Genomic DNA, 15,053 nt, shown 5'->3' with positions numbered 1-15,053 from the left:
CTTCCGTCCACGCCTCACCTCTGTGTCACTCTGTCAGTGTGAGCACAGAGCAGGAAGCAGTCATCATCTTATTGACCTCATACCTTACTGATTTTCCCATTTTGACAAAGGAACTCAACACACAGCATTTTACGTTTTTCGGCTTTATAAGGTAAAAGACAAGTGTAATTGTCATGTAAATGTAATTACTCTCATTTGAATTGTAGAGAACAATAAAGAACCCAGTCCAACTCATAATTAAAAAGCTCAGCTGATGACATTTTCACAACATATCAACAACAACAAGGAGAAAAACATTTGAAGTTTCCAAGCTCAAGCTTGATGGCATAATCAGGGTAATAGATTAGTTAGGCATAGAAGACATAATATTGTACAACTTTTTTCACAGGCTGCTGAAAAAAACAGCATAGACCAGTTTAAGATGGTTGCTGATTTTAGCTAGTCTTAGCTGGGTTATTTGGTTTACCAGTCTAGACAAGCTGGTCTGGCTGGTCTTGCTGGTTTGTCATTATAGTATTATAATGATAGCCAGCTTTAATTCTTGTAACAGCATTATAGCCAGCTTGGTATGGCTGTTAAACTGGTTAAGATGGTTGGATATTTTACGTTAGGGTTTTTTCCCCTCAAACCCATAACTGAGTGAATTCATAATGACCTATGTGGTTTGTTCTGTTCTTTCTCTCAATAGAAAAACTGAAAGATTAAATTTTTAAATTTAATTTATTTATTTTACTTTGAGAAAACTGTAATTTTCAATTCAATGAAAATTCAATTTAAAATGATAAATTCAAATGAGCTAAATTCAGTAATTAATTCATATAATCAAACAATTTAACAGTTTATAATAGAGGTGGCATATTCCACGCTCCATAGTTTATGTGCAGGAACTGTCTTTTTGATGCAGATGCAGTGGTAATGTTATTTAACAAGGCAATATGCTGTGGCCATACATACTGGCCATGGCTCAGTATGATGCGCCATCATGGCTAAAATACAAGACTGTATATGGCTCTGTATGAAACGCTAGAGGGCTTTTAATTTGAAACGAGATCTTTTAATTTGAATCGGATACAGGAAGTGGCATTGGGCTGACCGATGGTGCAATCAAGCCCCCAGGAACCTCTTTATATTATATTTATTTATATTCACATTCTCTTTATACATCCATGGCTTTGCACCCAATTTCTCGTAGTGGCCAAACTGTGTAATTACAACGTCATGTCATGCTACTGAGCCCAAAAAGACTTTTTCCCCATAGACTTGCATTGTGAAAGAGACATCTGTAAATCAGTGGATACATTTTTTTTTAGCTTCACAACCCCTGTGAAATGGCTCGTTTCACTATCAGAATTTGATACATTCGGTCCGATCACATTTCGAAAGTCTAGACGAGCAGCATAATTTTAACCCCATTCAAGTTAGCCAGAGGGCTAAACCGGACGCTAGCGGTTTCGGTCAGTGGAAGTCTCTCATCTGGCCGGCCAATTGTGTAACTTGGGCTGGCCGTGCTGTTGCAGTCCAGCCAAAAATAATTTCTGACTTTAGGACATGCTTAGTGTGACATCTAGTGACCACACTTGGAGGCCTTTTCTTTCTTCACCGTTACTCACCACTCACCACCTGCTACTGCGGTAAGTAACTTATAGCTGCATATCATGAAAAGTTCTTTTAATAAACTGTCCTACATATATAAAAATATAATATCGATGTATTGTTTTCTTTTATAAAGAAGCTAAAATCACGTGCAGACTGATCTAGCTCTAGATATGACCCTGGAGAATTACAGTAACTTGCAGTTTGCTAATGTTCATTTGAACTAAGCCATGTTTAGTGAATGTTCTTGCTAGCTAGCACAAATTAACCTAATTGACATACTATTGCACTGGACTTCATGCAGCCCCTCCCAAAATCAAAGGCAGTAATGTTATACCCCCTGTAAAACAGCAAGTTTTCTTTTTTTGTTGTTGTATGGATTAAAGAAATGAGATAAATGTTACTTCAATTTATAAGTTTTAGAGATGCTGGAAGGCAGATTACCTTTGGACAGAGCTAGGCTAATTTTCTTTCCCGTTTTCTAGTCTTTATGCCAAGCTAAGATAACCAGCTGCTGGCTCCAGCGATACAATTAACATACAGAGTGGTATTATATTGACCTTCTCAACTAACTTGTGAATAAGTATATTCCCCCAAATGTCAAACTTTTCTTTTAATTGTGTTATTAAATGAATTTGAAGAACCATGGATGTTCAGTAATACTTTCCCTTGATAAATCGATATTGATTTGAACTGTACTATAAAGACTTGACTGCGTGTACATGTATGAAAAATAACGTCACAATAAAAAAAAAAGAAAACATAATTTCCTGATCAAGTTCAAATTTGAATGTAAACTTACCAAAAACGAGTAAATTACCATGGAACTTTATATTCTAGATTAGGTAATCTGCATGATTAATTACTATACTGTACAAGTGTGCACTCTTCTTTTGGCATACTATTTTATTAAACATGTGTCTCTCTGTCAGTGTCTGTGGGCCCATTGGCAGTAAGACCCCTTTTATGCCTTTTATAGAGTGGATGTCACCACCTGCTCCATATCACCTCAGCCAAATAGGAGACTTTTGTCCGTCTCCTCTTGGAAGGAGCCACTCTGCACCGCTATGGCACCAGAACAGTCAAAAGTTTGGACACACCTTGTTCATTCAAGGGTTTTTCTTTATTGTTACTATTTTCTACATTGTACAACAATACAATGTAGAAACCCATAACTGAGTGAATTCATAATGACCTACGTGGTTTGTTCTGTTCTTTCTCTCAATAGAAAAACTGAAAGATTAAATTTATTTATTTATTTATTTTACTTTGAGTAAACTGTAATTAAATTAAAATAATACATTCAAATGAGTTAAATTCAGTAATTAATTAATTCATTCATATAATCAAACCATTTAACAGTCATACACATAATTGAGGTGGCATATTCCACGCTCCATAGTTTATGTGCAGGAACTTTGTTTTTGATGCAGATGCAGTGGTAATGTTATTTAACAAGGCAAAACAGTATATGGCTCTGTATGAAACGTTAGAGGGCTTTTAATTTAAAATGAGGGCTTTTAATTTGAATCAGATACAGGAAGTGGCATTGGGCAACCAAGCCCCCTGGAGCAGCACTGGCTTTTGAAGCCAATTTGACTTCAATACTGAAGACATCAAAACCATAAAATAACATTTGGAATTATGTTAAAAGTGTTAAAATTAACAGTGTTAAAAATTCCTCAAAGTAGCCACTGTTTGCCTTGATGACAGCTTTGCACACTGTTGGCAATATGTCAACTATGAATGTGTCCCTTAACTCTGGAATATATGACTTGACTGTGTAAAAAGGGCTGAAGCGGGAGATATTTTATTTATTTATATATTTTATTTTATTTGTCTTATCATTTCACCCTGTTCATTTTACTGTCCTGAGTTATTTATTTTATTGTCTTTATAACTGTTTATTTCATCTACAGTATTAGCTTTTAGCTTTAATACAGTATCTTCCTATATTTTATTGTATTTCTTTGAGCACTTTCATCTTAAAGTTCTACTTCATCTATTTTGTAAAAGTTTTATTTTTGTAGAATATTTTAAAAAATAAATCAATGACATTCTGTTCTGGAACCCAGTCCTTTGTGATGCATCAAAGGACCACCCGTTACATCACCCGTTACATCACCTGGTTCAGCAGAATTTCTTCAAGTAGCAGTCAGTCAGATCTCATTTAGTTTACCAAGTGCCAAACGTTCACAAGTTATCTCCTGTGAGACAGTTTCGACTTTGTACACGATGAGCATGCAAAACATGAAAACATGAATGCAACATTCATGCTAGTTCCTCTGAATGCAGCAGAGAGGAGGAAAATCAAAAGGAGGGTAAGCATGGTTGAGCCAGTTGTTTTTGTGGAGCCTTCAAACTCCACAAGAAAACGAACAGAGGCAAAAGCTGCCTCTGAACAAGTCTCGAATGGAAAGAAAAACAAAGAACTCAGTTCAAAAGAGCCTGTTGTTTTTCTGGATGAACTGGCCTCCACCGAGACACCACAGGTGAACTTCACTTTTGGGAGTTCATCCATCCAGAAGACGCCTGTTGTTTCAGGTCAGGGTTCAGCATCCAAAAGTGAACAAGCAAAGGTTGCTTCTCCATCTGCGCAGAAGACCATGAAAAAGCAGAAGGATTCTGTTCTTTCTAGTCAGTGTTCGGCCTCCAGAAAGGAAGAAGCAAAGGGGGCTTCTCAACAACCTGCCATCCAGAGCCGGATGAAGAAAGTCCCCAAACAGAGGGAACGTAAAGGGAAAGCTCCATCTAAGGAATCTGCAACTCTGCCTCGCCGAGCACAGGACAAACAGATTAAGCCAAAAGAGGTCATCAGCTTGGTGAAGACCACCTTGGAAAAGCTGACTGCTGAAACGTTTCATGACCTGATGAAACAGCTCCAGGACCTGACGATGGACACAGAGGAAAGGTTGAACTCAGTCGTCAACCTTATCTTTGAGAAAGCCATGTCGAGGCCAGACTCATCCGTGCTGTATGCCAACATGTGCCGCTTTCTGACAAAAGTAAGTCATGCATCTGTTCTTATTGCTTAACTTTTAGGGTACAGCAGTAAACATTATAGTATACACAACACCAGATAAAATAAATTAATTGATGTTAGAGACAAACAGTCAACTGTGCATTAAGACAAAAAGACATAAAATCAGGTCTGAGTTGATGTAGATGATACTTTTCAAACAATACGTGCTCTGAGCATTGAAAAAAAGAAAAATAAGACCACGTTTTTGCAGTTTCTGACCTTAATTTGTGGCGATTATGAATATTTTCTTCATTTCTTTCCATATGAATATTACATTGTTTTCAAATGGATGTGAGTTGACCATTTTCTAACAAAGATTCCTTATGGTTTTCTCATCTTCAGATGCAAGTCCCAGCAAAAGATGCCCCGAAACTCCCTGGCAGTTTTCAAACACTGCTAATCAGACGCTGCCAGGCTGAGTTTCAGAACAACCACGGCAGAGATGACACCTTTGAGGAGAGGCAGAGTAGAGATGTAAGAACAATGTTTTTTCTGCTTAATTATCACAACTACCAACGTTTTTCTTAACGGGGAGGGGAGTTATATGAGACTAAAAATATTTGAAAATGCAAATATTTATAATAATTCATGTTGACCCTGACAGAAAGCACTGTTGAACATGTTTGTTTTCTTATAATTTGTCAACAGGAAGGACAGCACGAGCAACTGAGGACAGAGCAGTATGATGCCAATGTGTCCCGTCGTTCTGTATCGAACATCAAGTTTATTGCGGAACTCTTCAGGCTGAAGATGTTGAGCGAGGCTGCCGTGCACAGCTGCATCCAGACACTTCTAAACAAGCAGGACGGAGAATCTCTGGAGTGTCTCTGTCACCTCCTCAACAATATCGGTAAGGAGCTGGAGCTGCTGACAGCCAAGAGAGTGATGGACAGGTACTTTAAGAAAGTGGCTGACATCATAAAGGAGGGAAAGATGTCAGCCACAGTATCTCACCTCCTTAAAGACTTGGCAGATCTCAGGCAAAGAAACTGGTTGCCTGAGACCATGGAAATAGATGAGATCTTTATGGAGGATGAGCGTCCAGATACCACCAGCCTCTCAGCCCTGCAGCCATCAGGACACTGCACCGTTCCCCAGTCATCTGCAGACTCCAGCTCTGCTCATCAGCTTATTCAGGGCACTGAGGAGAGTCACCTGTGTGAACGTCATGACAACAGAGAGCCAGAGCCGAAGAAAGAAGAGACGCGCCAAACTCTTTCTATCACTCCAGCTAAACTCCCACTGACTGAGGATGACATGGAGGACTTCTCAGAGACCATCATACATGAGTATCTGAGGACAGGTGATTTGAAAGAGGTAGTGCACATAATTTCACACCTTAACAGCCCATCTGTCCTCCATGTCTTTGTAAGGAATGCTGTGGACTTGACGCTGGAGAGCGGCAGCAGGACTCGGAGGAAGGCGGGCCTGTTGTTGCTTGAACTCTTCAGATCGGGGGTTCTGCACACGAAGCAGTTCTTCGAAGGATTAAAAGACATCTTGGAGGTCACGGACTATATTTTTGCAGACGTGCCTGAAATATGGCTCTGCCTTGCTGAGATCCTCAGCCCTGTGCTGCATGAGGGAGGTGTCTCCATGGCAGAGCTCTTCGGAAAAATCAAAACTCTTGTGCCTCTTGGACCAGCTGGTGTGCTTTTGGCTCATATCCTGACCATGTTGTCCAGCAGCATCACACAGAGGACCATCAAAGTGATGTGGAACAACGCTGGAGTCAAATGGGAGGATGTCCTTCACAGCAGTGACGATGTCAAAAAGTTTAAGGCCGACTGGATGCTGGGATACACCGAAGGAGACGATCTATGGAGTTAGACTTCCTCCACCCATCCACCAACAAGAGCACCCCACCACCACCATCCTCCACCCCCCACAACCCCAACCTTCCCTTCACAATCCCCCTGCCTCAACCCCAACCTCCCCAAACATCTCCATCTCCTCACCTTTCCTCAAGGACAGAAGTTTACTTGAGGAAAGGTGAGGAGATGTGGATGCATTATAACCCTTCTTGGCCCCTTTCATTTTTATTTAACAACAACTCAAAAAGACTTCTTGTTAAATTAAAATGAATCCAAATTTGGGCGGCATGGTGGTGCAGTGGTTAGCACTGTCACCTCACAGAAGTTCTGGGTTCAAACCTGCTTCTTTCTGTGTGGAGTTTGCACGTTCTCCCCATGTCAGCGTGGGTTTCCTCCGGATTCTCCGGTTTCCTCCCACAGTCCAAAGACTTGCAGGTTAGGTTAATTGTTGACTCTAAATTGCCCTTGAATGTGAATGTTTTTTGTCTATGTGTGTCAACTCTGATCAATTGGCGACCTGTCCAGATGACCTGTGTAGATAATAAATATTGAATTGAAATCTCTGGTTCCTTTGTCTTTAAACATTATGCCTTTTATCTTGCATAGCCCTATTTTAATACTGCTAGGTAAGTAGTATACTACAAAGTTACATCACAAATACCATCAAAGCAACTATTTTGACAAATAAAAATGTGGGGAAAACCAAGAATATTTCCATTTAGCTGATGTTTCCTGTTTTTGCTGTAAACACACATATTCAGTCTGCTGTTATATGTAATATGATATTAACTTCATCATGACCAAAGTCATTTTGTAGAGGTGTTTTTTGGCCCTCTGTATGATGGCCGGCTTTTCCCCTGCTTTTTGGCCATTCTGAACAGCTATAAAGACTTTTGCCTTCTGACGTGGTTGGTTGACACAAACTAGCAAAAGTCTCTACTGCATTTTGCTGTCATTTATGATCGCGCTAATTTCTCTCCTCTCCTCTGCTCTCTGTGTTTCACTGAGGGCAGGGCACACACACACACAGAGCAGAACAGAGGAGAGACAGTTGCAGAGGAAATGCTGTGCAGTTGTTGGATGTCAGGAACCAAATTTGTCATTGCATAGCTTTCCAAGGTTCGGATAACATTATCCTCAGTGGTGGCCATCGCAATTTACTGCTGAGTTTTACCCAAAGCCAGGTTTTACCTAGCTACAGTAGGCTACAATCTGTTGCCTGTGGTTAGCCTAGGCGTTTGTCAATCAGAGAACAGTCAGCCAATCAGAAGAGAGGGACATTGAGCAAACACAAAACAGCCTGTTTCAGGCTGAGTGAGACAGAGGGGCTGCATCCATGGCTTGTAGAGCTGTAACTAGGTGCTTTTTGACCATAAAAACATGAAAATGTTTGTAAACAGACCACAAAAATGAAAATATTAAACTGGGAAAGGGGCATAATATGAGCTCTTTAATATGAGTTTGGTACCAATACTAAAACAATACATGTTTTCTGATACCTTACTTTGAGGAGAGTCAAACTTCTAAGATGTTACCCTTTTCTAATTTGACATCAGATGCCAATATTATATATATATTTATAATATTAAATGTTACATAAACACAAGCAGCCAACAATAAATATTTTGTATATTATGTTTAGCCGTATAAAACACAGTCCAAAATTTGAATGATTTAACCCAGAAACTCTCATCAAATCTCCCAAATCTGACTTGACAGTGTTTGACACTCTGTGGCACAATAAACCTGCAAAATATCAAAGAGGGGGGATACTTGTGGACTGTACATGTTGTTTAGCATGGAGTGCTGGCTGTTTACCGCTCCAGTGCAGACTATGAGAATAAAACAAAATGAGTCGTCCCACACACACAAGGACTCAGTCACTCAGCTGACAAAAGAAAACAAGTTTCCATTCAAGTGATCAGAGCTGCTGCCAAGAGAAAAGACAACCACCCACACATGCATCACACATAAACACACACAGTTTCTATTACTGTACTTGTGAGGATATTCATGCTCTACCTCCTTAACACTAACCTTAATTTGTTCTACTTATTGTATATTGTTCTACTGCATATCTAACCTTAAAGGATAAGTTCACCAGTTTTTATTGTGGTCATAAATTTAATTTTTGTTTGCTTGTTGGATATTACTTTATTATAATCATAAAAATAATATTATATGTTAATGATATAATGACTTTAATATAAAAAAGATGAATCTATCTAAAACATTCATAACATAAAACTATGTATAAAAAACAAACAACATACTAAGCCATAGCCTTAACAGAGCACAATGTAATGTAGACAAAAGACATGCTGTGATTTTTGAGTAAAGAGTTAAAATCATTCAGGGAAATGTGAAAAATATCACTTCCTGAAAACCAGAACAGTAAATCACAGCACCTGCTGTTCATTCATCACCATGCCAGATTTTATAAAAGCATCCTAGCTGCTATTTTTCCTTTAACCTGAACATAGTCCTCATTCATATCATTAAGCCACTAAACTAGCCCCAGAGCAAAATCTCCTCATCTTGGAGGATTTATAAGGACAACAATGGACTTAAAACAAGAACATATACACATTCAGTAGCTTGTTATTAAAACCAGACCCAAAGGAAATGTGCCAAAGTGAAAATCCCAGTTGATACATCAAGCGAGTCAAAAGTTAATTATCTGATTCCATATTTGTTAAACCACAGTGGCATTAAGATCCTACTGAGAGCGGAGCCCGACCACATATTTGCACAAACAACCATTTTGATTCCCACCTACACCAGTCTGTTCTGTTCTGACTAGCTGGTTCGCTGCTGATCTGCAGATCAGATGAATCAGACATTAGCAGACAGGGTGTAGCGCCATCCTGTGAAAAACAGCACCGGTTGAGTAATGAGCAACAAACATGCTGATAGAGACGAGGGAGAGACAACAGCTACAATTGTAGGTGTCCACGAGAAGCTAATTAAGCTGCATAAAAACAACTTTGACAGCTAAATAAAGTAATTAGGACACACTTACTGCACAGAGAGAAGAAGAGGGAAAGAGACAGAGAAAAAAGCAACTTCACAGCAAATGTGAGTCCTAGCTATTGTTCATTTCATTATGTTGTATATTATAAAGGTATTCAGGTAAATATAGAACAGGTCTAGCCCTGTACCTCTCTTGCTTTGTGGCGAATAATAAAGTCTCATTTACATGTGTAACCTAAAGGTCACTTCTTCTGTTCTCAGTACTGGCGCCTGTATGAAGAGCTCATTTTGAAACAAGACTATGTCTACAGTCACGCTAGCAGCATTATTAAGCTGTGTATTAGGCACAGTGGTGCTTCAAGCTAAATGCCAAAATCATCATGCTAACACATTCGCAATGACAATGCTATCACGCTGATGTGAAGCATGTTCAAAATTGCTCAGTGAAAAACTGACCCACTGATGGCGCTACAGGGCAAGTTAGGGAATCACCAAAATCAGTAGGGTTCATCCACTGGGGAACATTAGATTAGATTAGATTAGATTAGATTACATACTAATGAACATGAATGTCAAATTTTCATGGCAATCCATCCATCCAAGTTAAGATATTTCCGTCTGGACCAAAGTGGTGGACCGACAGACCAACATTGCCATCCCTAGAGCAATGCTGCTAGCATGGCTAACAACTGCACACCAGATGTTCACTCTATAGTGGCTATATAGATAAAGACATTGATTTTTTTTAAGCTGATACAAATATTGATATTTGAGAGAATTTATCTACTGATCCAATTTTTTTCCCCCATAAACACCTAACAGTTTTGATAAGGATCCCTTAAAGGTCCAATGTGTAGAATTTAGTTACATCGAGCGGAACAGACTTGGCAGAAATGGAATTCAATATTCATAAGAATTTTGTAATTAGTGTATAATTCTATGAAAATAAGAATCATGTTTTCGTTACCTTAGAATAAGCCCTTTATATCTACATAGGGAGTGGGTCCCCTTCCATAGACCGCCATGTTTAAACAGTAGCCCAGGACGGACAAACCAAACACTGGCTCTAGAGAGCGCTTTTTGCTTTTTTGCAAGTTTTGCGGCCACCGTAGGTTCTCCTACATGCTTGGAGGGGGAGGGTGAGGGGTATTCAGTTGGTTGCAATCTTCAACCTCACCGCTAGATGACACTAAATCTTACTCACTTTTACATTTGTCTATTACAGATTGGCCAAGAGAGGGATATCACAATTGAGAAAAACTTGTCAGTGCTCTCTTGTGGACAAACTATGTGATGGCAACCTGTCTACCTGAAACATATCTTTGGTGATTCTGTTTCGCAATTTCTGTCAATGTCATTCTTGTGGATAAATCATGTCAGCAACTTATCTCTTTATGTGATGTACATTGATCCTGGCAAAAGGTTAAATATATTCTCTACTAGATGACAGACTGTCCATAAAAACTGAAGCCAACTCTTGCTGCTCTTATGTAGTTTACATTACACTACAATAAGCTCAAGCAAATCCATTACTATTACATACTGAAGGTAATCAGACACGGGTAGTAATGTTTTGCAAAATACTATGTAACAGATCCCTTTAGTAAAAAGTTTCATATTCCATATTATAAAAATATAGAGAATACAGAAAGTATTCAGAATTTTTTTTTCTGGCACCCCCCAGTGGTTCTGTCAAAAAATACACTGTAGTACACCGCCACCCCTTTTAGAGGAGCTCTCCGTTCAGCACCACAACACAAGACAAAAGACCAACAATGTGACAGCCTATTATTCTGACATGATTCCCTTACCTCCCGCTTGAATATATTTATTTCTTTTAATGGCAATCAAATATTCATTAAAGGGACACTCACTTCATTTTATATATTAAGATCAGTCACAAGGAGTACTACTCAGCCTGTGAAATAGTTGTATGTCTTCTGTGCCTGTGGAGGGAGCTTTCTAAAGCCTGAGAAAATAACCCTTGTGATGTCATCAGGGTTATCTCTATTTTTGCTTGAGACTGTTTTTATTGGGACAATTTTCAAAATTAAAACACACCTGATCTTTTTGTTGAGGTGACAACATTAGACTAATAATTCCTCACATATAGCAGACCTCTTTTGGGAAGAACTGCACACAATTACAGTTTCAAACGTGTGCGCTCTTTAACTAATATTCAAAGTTAGGCAGCAAATAACACTTTCTTCTGTGCTCCATTGCCTTCCTGACATGCACAAATCACTTTTCACTGGGATTGGCTCATTTTACCACCAACAAAAACATACACCAGTGGAATAAGTTAAAAGATGCTGTAACAACATTAAAAAATCTACATTGTGGCTTTTCGTTACCTGCTAACCTTTCAAAAACAAACTCTTTCTTAATCTTTTTACTATCACTTGTTTTAGAGTAGCTGCCGCATTTCAGAAATGGTGGGTATCTCGTTTTTGGAACAAATCTGTTCACTCAAAGATATAGGCCATATATTCTTAGCCTGCTGTCACTGTCTCTGCAGATTTTGATCAGATTTGAGGTGTGCATGTATCTGACTGCAGCCTGAGACAGTTTCCCCTGAGCACAGACTACTGGCTACAATAAGCAGACTCCTGAGATATAAATAAATGTTCTGTAGTAATGTAGGTGTAAAAACCCACACAGATCCTCGCTGTTGCCATCTGCGCCTCTCTGCTATTTGTCATCTATTCATATCATGATGCTAATATGTCTCTGTCTCTCACAGCTACCTGTCTGTATAAGTGTGTGTCACTGCTTCTATCAGCATTATGCTTTTACAAATGCAGTTGTTCCATCTGAGTATGAACAGCCATCTGTTGAAACAGCCACCTCATCACAAAAAGTTTTCTGCGTCAACTTGTCGAAACTAAACGAGTGCTCCGATTTGACCTCATTTATGAAGAACAGAGATCTATAATTATCTGACAGAGGATTGTGGAGGAGGAAGCAAGCAGGGAGGAAGGGACAGATTTCTCAAAAGGGAAGAATGACATGCAGAAAACTACGGAGAGGAGACCTCATTTCATTTCAAGTGTCCAGATGTGGCTCAAATACAGGCGAGCAAGGCTGAACAAACAATTTGCCCCACTTCTTTTGAACGCTGCCAAAAAAAGTGAAGCACAGTGGTGGGTCACACATTTAAGGATAACGCCAGTGGAATTAAAAAATAATTATACGATTACAAATCTGTTTTAAGCGTCACAAGACGGCTGGTCTGTGTCCAAGAACTGTCAAAAGTAGCTGATTGAATACTGTGTTGGTGAAAAAGGTCATATCTGATCCACTGTGTAGACATGTACACGCTGGATTAATGAAGTTAAGAATACAACTGATCAAAGTATGACTATACTAATACTATAATACTATATAGTAATACTATAATAGAAATATAGAAATACTATAATATACTGTATTATACAGTATATGGCCTATACCTATTTTATATATAACGTGTGTGTTGACATGATTAATGTTGTGTATTAGTGGTGTAAGCAACAATGGTTAAGGTTGAGTTTGTTGGTAACAATACTGGGCAATATACTGATATTATATTGATTTCATGATATGAGACTAGATATTGTCTTTTGGATACTGTAATATTGTGATATGGTGTAAGTGTTGTCTTTTCCTGGTTTTAAAGGCTGTGTTACAGTAAAATGATGTGATTTTCTGAACCTACCAGACTGTTCTAGCTGTTCTATTATTTGCCTTTACCCATGTAGTCATGATATCCACATTACTGATGATTATTTATCAAAAATCTCATTGTGTAAATATTTTGTGAAAGCACCAATAGCCAACCCCACGATACTGTTGTAATATCAATATCGAGGTATTTGATCAAAAATATTGTAATATTTGATTTTGTCCGTATCACCCAGCCCTAATATGAAGCTTACAATGAATCCGATGAGATCAGTTTTCACTTTGGGTCTGAAAAACATTCACTGAGACTCAATGATTAGTTGACCAATAAGAGGACTTACAATTGTTCTTTAATCTTGAAAAAGCCCAGATTCACCTGCTTATCTAATTCAAAAACCAACAGCACAACATTTCTTATTGCTATTTGATATCAAAATTAAAAAAATGAAATATTTGTTGAGATGGTCCGTTATGTTCTTCCTGCAATCTGACAGAGGAGTTCAGTGCTTAATTCTACTAATAAAGATAAACGGATTGTGTCAAAAATTGATGTTCCTCTCTTACTTATGAAAGTACAGGCCTTGGTTCTGTTTTTGTTCATCATCCAGTTTAATAAAAACAGTTTGCAAGGTATTTGGGAGCCACTTCTGTTTCTCGTCTTGTGTAGTGAAGCATGTCTTGTGCAGTGGATGCAAACAAGCTCCAGCCACTGATTCCTGCAGTCACGATTAAACACCATCATTAACACCCCTATTGAACAGGAACGCTTTATGCACAGAGGTGCTGAAAACTGCAGTTTTGTGGCTAATTTAGACTCACCATGATCTACTTCTGGTCGCTGTTGTAATGAATGGTAAATGGCAAAATGTTTTTTAATAGCTAGAGGTGTAAACTACTAATTTCTTTCTGATTTCTGCATAGCTGAAATAGACCTGCTTTTAAACACACCTCCATGACTGTTACCCATCCAGCTACTGGTAGACATCATGCATTACAGAAAAGCCAAATGCGTTATTTTCAGAGCAGACAACACTCAGTTTAACACAAGCAGATACATTTAAAAGGAATATTTACATAATCTGAAAGTCAACATTCAGCTCAAAAGCATGCTCAAACACAGACGCACCCTCAAACACGTGGCAAAAGATTACCTCCTAAAAGCAGAGCATCACTCACCCTAATGACTTCAGTCACTTAGAGAAAAGCACAATAGCAGGGCTTTATATTGTTAACTGTGTTAAAAGAGGCAATGTCCATCCAAGTGTGGTCACATCAAACTACATGAATGGTACATGCTGTTGATGATTCAGTAGATCTGATTAATTATAGATTTAAAGAACACTTACAAAACAGGAGTTTGGAGCTAAAAACATCAAATATTAAACATTTACAGCTTTTGATCAAGATTTGTTGAGGTGCGTTCACACCTAACAACTTACATTATGTATATAGAGTACACTCTGTGCTGCAGAATAAAGCAAGAAGCGAATTTACATATATAATTACTGTTGTCACTTTGCCAAAAAAGTGCAGGTGCCAGATCTAAACAAGCTGATGAAAATGCAGAAATACCTTTAAAAATAAACAATATATGGCAACCAGATTTCATAAAACCTTAAGGAAACATATTCCAAACAAATCTCAACTGAAAAGAATGGAAAGACATACTCACCCCAGACAATTCATTGTTTTAGCTGTCACCCATAGTTCAAAAATAAACTAAACCTATAAGCACAAGTTGCACCATCTAGTAGTGCGCAGAATAGCGGGCACACCTACTGCTATAGCGCTGCCTCTCTGTGGGGGATACAAAATATGGTGGGACTTCAGCACATACAGTAGGCTGCCTTTACCAAGTGTCAGGGGAAAATGGTCACCGCACAGAGAGAGCAGGGAACAGCCCAAGCTCTGAGCAGAATAATGAGAAAAAAATCCATCAGAGCAAAACACAAAAACCCCCTCAGAGAGAGAGAGAGAGAGAGAGAGAG

General features: G+C 38.7%; 2 protein-coding genes across 6 annotated transcripts in view; one reads left to right on the top strand and one right to left on the bottom strand.

Annotated features, from left to right (window-relative positions):
- Positions 1-15,053, bottom strand: part of grid2ipb (glutamate receptor, ionotropic, delta 2 (Grid2) interacting protein, b) — a 49,497-nt gene that overhangs the window by 23,986 nt on the left and 10,458 nt on the right. The window lies entirely within an intron of this gene.
- LOC121886974 (eukaryotic translation initiation factor 4 gamma 1-like) lies at positions 2,869-6,988 on the top strand. Its single transcript, XM_042397451.1, has 2 exons — positions 2,869-4,598; positions 4,958-6,988. The coding sequence occupies exon 2, from the start codon at positions 5,204-5,206 to the stop codon at positions 6,443-6,445; it is 1,242 nt and encodes a 413-aa protein (XP_042253385.1). The 5' UTR covers positions 2,869-4,598; positions 4,958-5,203; the 3' UTR covers positions 6,446-6,988.

The sequence above is a fragment of the Thunnus maccoyii genome, chromosome 20 (genome assembly GCF_910596095.1).
Source record: "Thunnus maccoyii chromosome 20, fThuMac1.1, whole genome shotgun sequence".
Classification (NCBI taxonomy): Eukaryota; Metazoa; Chordata; class Actinopteri; order Scombriformes; family Scombridae; genus Thunnus; species Thunnus maccoyii.
This window is presented reverse-complemented; position numbering and strand designations above follow the sequence as displayed.